The 8,104-nt window shown below is 41.2% G+C and overlaps 1 protein-coding gene across 2 annotated transcripts in view; it reads left to right on the plus strand.

Annotated features, from left to right (window-relative positions):
- Nucleotides 1–7,034, plus strand: part of NUCB2 (nucleobindin 2) — a 49,367-nt gene extending 42,333 nt beyond the window's left edge. For both annotated transcript variants that reach the window (XM_008071831.1, XM_021719481.1), the window contains 3 exons: nucleotides 5,580–5,750; nucleotides 6,425–6,506; nucleotides 6,916–7,034. In XM_008071831.1, coding sequence (XP_008070022.1) covers nucleotides 5,580–5,750; nucleotides 6,425–6,506; nucleotides 6,916–6,923 — 261 coding nt within the window. In that variant the 3' untranslated portion in view covers nucleotides 6,924–7,034. The remainder of the gene's footprint in view (nucleotides 1–5,579; nucleotides 5,751–6,424; nucleotides 6,507–6,915) is intronic.
- The last annotated feature ends 1,070 nt before the right edge of the window (nucleotides 7,035–8,104 follow it).

Here is an 8,104-nt window from a genome sequence, read left to right on the forward strand (position 1 = left end):
TGATCTTGTATCTGAAGATTTGCCTAGGGGGGATGGGATAGGCTGCTGTTTGTCTTTCAGTAGAATGTCTGAATGTTTGTTAATCACTACACTGAGGTCAAAAGACTAAGAATAAGCTAAGTTTTTTTTTCTTAGGTTTTTATAGGTATCTTTTATTTTTCACTCCTGCTCTTGGAAATATTTTTATAATCCTGGGAAATGGGGCAAAGATCATTTTTTTGTATCTACTTTCTGCTGAGATGGGGCCGTAGCGATGTTTTTATCTATTTATTTTTAAGGGCATGAACAGGAAATGGCAGAACCTTAAGCAAGTGCTATTTGGATCTAATAAAACATCAAGTGAGAGCATAGGTAAAGATTATTAATCAAACGATGATGAAAAGAGTTATTGTCCCAAAAAAACAATGTTGGAAAAGTGAAAGTTCTGTAAATTGTATGTATTCATTAACATAAGTTGAAATATTTCTTTGTAAATTATCTATAGTTGTACTTTAACAAGGTTGTACTTTAATAAGGAAATATAGCCACTTTGACACAAAGTCTGAAGAAAGAAAAACTGAAAACATGAGAGACATGTAGTTAGGTTAGAGCTTAAATTGAGAATTTAGAACAGGGAAACATTGGCAAGAGGAAACAGCTTCCTTTGTTTTCATAATAGGTCTGATATACTTTTACAGCAATTGATATGCTGGAGAGTGAAGCCCAGGTTATTCTTCCACTCACCCTATGTTGGACAGTAAGCCTTGTGCCTGGAAGGAGATTTTAAAGTTTGTTCGCCATTTGGCGGTGCTGTTAGTGAAATTAATTTACCTGGCCTTCAGGCAATTTAGAAGGGGGTGGGGTAGGTGTGGTTCCTGGAGCTTGCTGCTTATCTCACCCTAGAGACTGAATCAAGAACTTGAAGAGTTTAAGTACCAAAGTTTTTAAAAGCATGTTATAACACAAAATCACAGTAGTTATTGTAAAAGTTACTTATTTAGCCAAAATGATAGTCCAACGATTTTGAAAAGAAAAAAACCTCGCTTTTTGTAACAAAGACAGTGGGGGAGGGCTAATTGAATTTTGTCTCTTTTTTTCCCCCCTCTGTTGTTTAAAGGAGAAAAATTATTTTGGAGATTGTTAATTAAGAAGCTCATGTTCTAGTCTTTGAGTAGCATGTAGGCCTACTATTAGTGTAATTGATATTAATGGTAAATTTATGGAACCTTTTTGAAGTCTGAGTGTTTATAGAATTTCTTTTACTTCTTTTCACAAACTTTTACCTACCATGTTCGATAAACTCATACCATTTTTTGACATGCTTAAACCTTCTATTTTTGTTCTATACTTTCTTTAACCAGCCATTTTATTATAGAAAAAAATGTACCATACAAGATTCTTTCCTATATAGTTATTTATCTTTCCTTTATCCTTTCTTACTAAAACATGCCTTACACCAACAACTTTCTTTACATTTTTCCTAACCTCAGAGCTCTAACCAAAGCAATAAGTTTATATGCAGTGGAAGGGCTTAGATAGAATCCAATGTAGAATTATTAGGGGAATCCAAAGTTATACAAAGGCACCCAAAAGGTACAGTGGTGATGGCTCAGGGTAAAGAATAATATGAGTTTTAATTTTTGTCATAATGTCCCTTTTTAATAATGGAGCTGGACACGTTGGCATAATAAGGAGAGAGTGTTGAAATATTTTATTTCCCAGAACACATGGAAGTAATGGCGTAGTGAGGGGCTTGGATATAATGACCTGTACCCCCACAACCAAAAGGGGTGAAGGAAGGAGTGGACCAGGAAATTTAAGTGGAGCTGAGCATGTAGCCCCGTATTAATAACAAATAGCTACTGATATTTCCACCCTAGGCTTGGTTGGTTTAATAGTTTGTTCCAAAGACATTGGGGCTACCAAGTTAGGGGCGAGTCAATCTGACTGGAGCAAGCCCAAGAGATCCCCCTTTGAGATCGTGTAAGATGCCTGATGTCCCTTAATTGCAGCAAGCCTCTGGGCCATGTGCTCTCCTCCGGCTAGGTGAACGAGGCAATCATGAGCCCATTGTCCATGCAGTTTGCATTTGGGACAGGGTTTTGCCAGTGGTGGGGCTTGACAGTCTTTGGCCATATGCCTGTTTTGACGGCGTCAGAAACAAACCTGGGAAGGGGCTGTGTACCCTTTCTGCTATCGATGATCTGGGGTGGAAGATTATCAGAGGTGACTCTCCCTGCTAAAGTGGTAGATAAAAGCTGAAACGTTTCCCGCTTATGTTTGTGGTCCTGCATTCTTTCCTCCCCCTGGTTGTTAAAGACTTTAAGGCCATGTCCAATAGTTCTAGTTGAGGGGTTTGTGGGCCATTCTCTAATTTTTTGGAGTTTATGCCTAATGTCCGGTGTTGACTGGGAGAAAAAATACATAGCCAAAAGAGTTTGTCCCTCCACAGAGTTTAAATCAATATTAGTAAACTGCTGCAATGTCTCAGAGAGATGACTTAGAAACATTGCTGGATTTTTATCTGGTTTTTGAAAAACTTCTTTTATTCTGTCCTAGTTAGCCTGTTTATGAACACCTTTTGTAGTTAGTAACAGGATTTATTTACATGATCCCTTTACTTTTGTCTGGGAAGAAGGTTGATATAGTCCCAGTTTAGATATAACTTGAGAGAAATTTATCATAAGAAAACAACAAAGAAGAAGTTTTTTAACATTCTTTTGTCCCAGCCACCCCCCTTGAGAAGAGACCTATTAAGCCATGTGGAAAGTTGAATGGGTTTTTTAAGTAGGGGAGGGGGGTGAGAATAGTGGAGGCTGAGGTCAGCCACCTCCTCCAAAGACAAAAGAGAAAGGCTGGAGGCCAGAGTTAGGTGACCCGGCCAGAGATGCCAGCCCCTCCTCCAAAGACAAAAGAGAAAGGCTGGAGGCCGGGGTCAGGCGACCTGGCTGGAGACGCCAGCCTTTCCTTCTCAGGTAAAGGTGGAGGGTGAGAAGGAGGAGAAACTGATGGAGAGTGGAATAGCAAAAGCAGACTACAGGAAGTTTATCTGCTGGGTTGAAGTCAGAGATAGAGGAGGGAGGTGGCGGCGTAAGTGGGATAGGGAGGGAAGGGGAATCTCTGCCCACCATTTTGAACACTCACAGAAATTATATAAGTCCTGGATGATATCAGGATTGAGGGACCCCTAAGGGGGCCACTGATTTTGGTTGTCTAAGGGATATGGCCAGTCCTGTGTGCAGAGGCGAAGTAGGCATTTGGGCTTGATATCAGGGGAGAGAGAAAGTGTAGTGAGATTATTTAAGAGGCATTTAAGAGGGGAATCAGCCGGCAGGGATGACGAGCCTCCCATGGTGGGACAGGTGGACTAAATGGGGCGTCCCCCGAAGAGTCAGCTGTCCAAGAAGTGTGGCTGTGGCAAAGTCTGTCGTCACAGAGGTTTGGCACAACCAGGGCTCTCCTGGAGAACTGAGGGGGTCAAGGCACCTTGTGCAAGGATTTTTGAACCAGACAGAAAGCACTTGACTGGGCGGTGGGTGGGAGCGTGCTTGAGATTCCTGTCGGTCGAATAGGGCTTACTGTGGGGCAATAGACGTGGAACCTCCGAGGTTCACTACTACCCGATAGATGTGGGAGCCCTCTGCAATCCACTGTGGGCTAGCTGACGTGGGACCCCTGGGGTCCACTGCAGCCTGACAGCCGTGGGAGTCCTTAAGGGGGGAGAGAAAGAGAGTCTTACGGAAACCGCTGTGAATTAGCAGACATGGGACCCCCGGGGCCTGCTGCAGCCAACAGCTGTGGGAGTTTTTAAGGTTTGAGAGAGATGAAAGAGAAGAGGAAGACTTTAGGGTCCGCTGTGGTCGTGAAGGCCAAGGCAGGGTGTGTTCCCCCTCACCCGGGGGCCAGAGGGACTGCTGGATGATCAATGGTCAGTTTCCTCCGGGAGTCCCGGGCAAGTTTAGGCTTCTGTGTCTGGGGAGCTCACCTATCCAACAACCGCTGGTGGATGTAGCTCACACGTTCAAAACAGTGGGGAAGGTCCGGGAGGGCTGGAGTGGCCACCGGCGCAGGGTTGGGGATCCCTCCTATGGGGATAGACCCACACAAGGGCGGGAGAGCACCTGATCCATGTCATGGCACCAATGAAGGAATTTCGGTGCCAGTAACGACTCTGCACCTGGCCGGGACCAAGAGATTTATTAAAGGGGCTGTTACAGAGAGGGTCTGTAACCGAGAAAAAGCAAGAGAGAGAGTGAGAAAGAGAGAGGGGGAGAGAGGGCGAGAGAGAGGCGGGGAGAGAGAGAGAGCAAGAGAAAGAGGGAGCAAGAGAGAGTTATGCAGGGAGAGGGGTGTATTTATGGACTTGGCAGGGGCCTGAAGGGGCTGTGCTAGGTTCTTATTGGAGGAGCAACATGGGAGCAGGGTGGGTATAACAAAGCTAGCTATGTCATGGGAAATGATTGGAGGCTTGCAGGTTTGAACTCGCACGTGAGGGGAATCGTGCATGAAGAAGCCAGAACCTAGGGTCTTTGTTGTCTAGTGTGGCTTTACCATGTTTGGCGCCATTTTGGGAGCCGCCCCTCTGGCTGTTTCCTGTACCCTTCACTCTTGCTTTGGCCTCCCAAAGTGCTGGGATTACAGGCTTGAGCCACTGTGCCTGGCCAGGTTTTTTATTGTTAATCTGAGGGTATATAGTCCAAATACTGTGATCAAAGGTTACTTGGGTGAGTTCATCCCCCCTTCTGTGTATTATCTTATTCATTTAAAATAAAAGCACTTTTGGCTTCTGTTTTTGTATTCAGGTTTTGGGATTTTCCTGTCTGTGTGGATTTTATTTAATGTTTTTATTATATTTTATTTTATATCTTTTTTTGTCTTTCTTGCCTGCCTTTCTTTCTTCCTTTTCTTTCATTCTTTCTCCCTCCGTCTCTCCCTCCATCCCTCCCTCTGTTCTTCCCTCCCTTTTTTCCTTCCTCGTTGAGGTCTCTGTTGCCCAGGCTGGAGTGCTAGTGACATGATCACAGCTCAACATTGCCTCAAACTCCTGGGCTCAAGCAATCCTCCCCCCTCAGCCTTCCAAGTAGTTGGGACTACAGGCATGCAGTGCCTTACCTGGGCTAATTTTTTGATTTTGGGTTCTTACTGTGTTGCCCAGGTTGGTCTCTAATTCCAGGACTCAAGTAATTCTCTTGTCTCTGCCTCCCAAAGTGCTAGAATCATAAATGTGAGCTGCTGCAACTGGCCTAATTTTCATTTTATTCAGTATGTGAAACATGCTTTCAAAAATGGAATCTCTATCAAAAAGGTGTTTTCAGAAAAGTGTTCTTTCCCTTCCCGTATTCTCTGTCTCTTCTTCCCAGCTTTCACTCTCTGCCTTTGGTAATAAATCTCGTTAATCTCTGGATTTCTCTTCCTATTTTTCCATTTGCTCAAATGGGTATATAAACATAGATTTTCTTATTTCCCCTTTTTTCTTACCCCAATGTATAATCCTATAGATTTCTCTTTTATACTTTGCTAATCATAGAAGTTTAAAGCTGAATCAGACCATATTGTTGTATAATATTATGGAGATTGTTTCCTCATTTTTTTTCTTTTAGACATTGGACCAGCAACAATTCTTCACAGAGGAAGAACTAAAAGAATATGAAAGTATTATTGCTTTGCAAGAAAATGAACTGAAGAAGAAGGCAGACGAGCTTCAGAAACAAAAAGAAGAGCTACAGCGTCAGCATGACCAGCTTGAGGCCCAGAAGCAGGAATATCATCAGGTGGTATTTGGTATAAAGATTATGGTGTTACCTAACCCTTAACTGTACCCCACAAAACCATAATAAAAAATAATGATTAATGAAAAAAAAAAAAAAGATTATGGTGTTAAAAGGATATCAGGTGCTTTGCTGACAGCCTGTGTTTTTGCAATATAATATTTCAGTATACTACAGTATAAGGCTATGGTTATATTATTTTAAATTTTAGTATTTTTGATACTGTTGTATGGAGCAGTAATCTAAATTATAGAGTTTGAATATCTTTGTTTTAGCAAACTATTATCAGTTTGCTTGTTGTGCTTTGTCAAAGGTCACATGTGTGACAGAAAGTCCAGTAGCTTTTTTTTTTTTATTTGGTGTCTCACTCTGTCACCCAGGCTGGAGTGCAGTGTCATGCTCATGACCACAGCAGCCTTGACTCGCTGGACTCAGGCAGTTGTTCCACCTCAGCCTTCCAAGTAGCTGGAACTACAGGCGTGTGCCACCACACCTGGCTAATTTTTTGATTTATTGTAGAGACGAGGCCTCACCATGTTGCCCAGGCTGGTCTCGAACTGCTGGGCTCAGGAAATCCTCTTGCCTCTGCCTCCCAGAGTGTTGGGATTACAGGCGTGAGCCACCACACCTGGCTGAAAATCCAGTAGCTCTTTTAACTGTCTTTCTCTATTCTCCAGGTCATACAACAGATGGAACAGAAAAAATTACAACAAGGAGTCCCTCCATCAGGGCCAACTGGAGCACTGAAGTTTGAGCCACGTATGTAATTTTGTCTGATTATTTGTTTAGGGAAATAAACTATTACATAAGTTAAAATCCACATTTATTACACATGTAATTTCATGTCATTAAGATATATGTTATTTTTATATATTTATAGAAACAGATTAATTTGAGTTACAGAAAAATTAAAATGTTCCCCAAAGTTTTATGTATCAGCATATTTCAAGTGCTATCTAATTTGATAACCACATTTATGGTTAAATGATTTATTTCAACATTATTTGTATTCTAATCATTTATAGTACTGTGAACAGAGTATATGTTTTTGAAAATTGTAGTGTATGCTTAGCTAGGCATATTTAACAAGGCAAATTTATCTGTTATGAAAAAATATGCAGAATAAAGGAAGATATCTTTAAAATAAGAGCATATTTCTTTCCAACAGATATTTAAAGTCCGGAGTCTGCCAGAAGTTGGAAGAAAGCTGTTAATGCAACATCTGTTCCATTTTTTTAAAGCTCCTTTCCAATTTCTTTGCTCAATAAATATTTTAAAGCATATTTGGAATAAAGAAGGATACCTTTGAAACGAGAATGCATTCTTTTGGCCACAAATATTTAAGGACTGAAATCTACCATAAATAGGAAGAAAACAAGCTCACTATCTTCTTTCACATTCATACTTCTCTTCTTTTTTCTTTGTTCTCTTTTAGTAACTTAATGATGTCGCCTTATACCATAATTTAATGAAACGATCAGTAACTAAATGAGAAAACTCTGCCTACTGCCTTTAAATTAGATTGTTGTCATTCATAAAGACAGATATTCTTTTATGGGAGCTTACCATCCCTTCTCTCAATAAACGTCTCTTTAATATCATTCTTCTGAAAGGACCATAGCATTTTCTACTTTTTCCTACTTTTGTAACAAACTTAACCTCTAGAAATTCTTCAACTGACTAACTTTTCTGCTACTCAAGCTCATTATTTATTTATTTATTCTGGGCTTTGGAGTTTATTATTGAAAGTTAGATTCTGCTTCATATAACAAAACCCAAAGATAACAGTGGTTTAAAAGAAATAGGAGTTTTTTTCTCTGATGTAAAAGAAATCTAGAAGTCAATGATATCCAGGCTCCTATGTTTCTGCTCTGCTTTCCTAAATGCATAATTTTTATCCACTCGGTACCTCACTCTCGCTCTCTAAGATTCTGCAGTGAGGAAGGCAAGAAAGGGACTTTCCCTGCTTGACTCAGCTTCTGTGGAGGCAGTTTACCAGAATCAGCACCCGCATGAACTTCCCTCTTATTGGCCAGAACTGAGTCACATGGATAGAAACACTTAGTAGCTATGGAGACTGCAAAACCCACCTGTCAGTGTGCTCAGCTCAAAGTTAGGATTCTTTTACTGAGGACGAAGGAAGATGGATGTTTGGCAGCCAGCTTTCAGTTGAACACCAATTAGCCTTGTTGGCTACCCAAGTCTCCATGTACATTCTTCTTCTGAGACAGAAAAACACTCACTCCTCCCTTCCCAAAGAGAGGGCAGAAAAACTTTAGTCCATTATTTCATATTAGCTCAAAGACCATGTTATCTGGGGATAGGCCCCTCCATCAGACTAGCACATGACTTCTTGT

Source organism: Carlito syrichta, unplaced genomic scaffold (assembly GCF_000164805.1).
Source record: "Carlito syrichta isolate Samal-C Ts95f unplaced genomic scaffold, Tarsius_syrichta-2.0.1 Scaffold314760, whole genome shotgun sequence".
Classification (NCBI taxonomy): domain Eukaryota; kingdom Metazoa; phylum Chordata; class Mammalia; order Primates; family Tarsiidae; genus Carlito; species Carlito syrichta.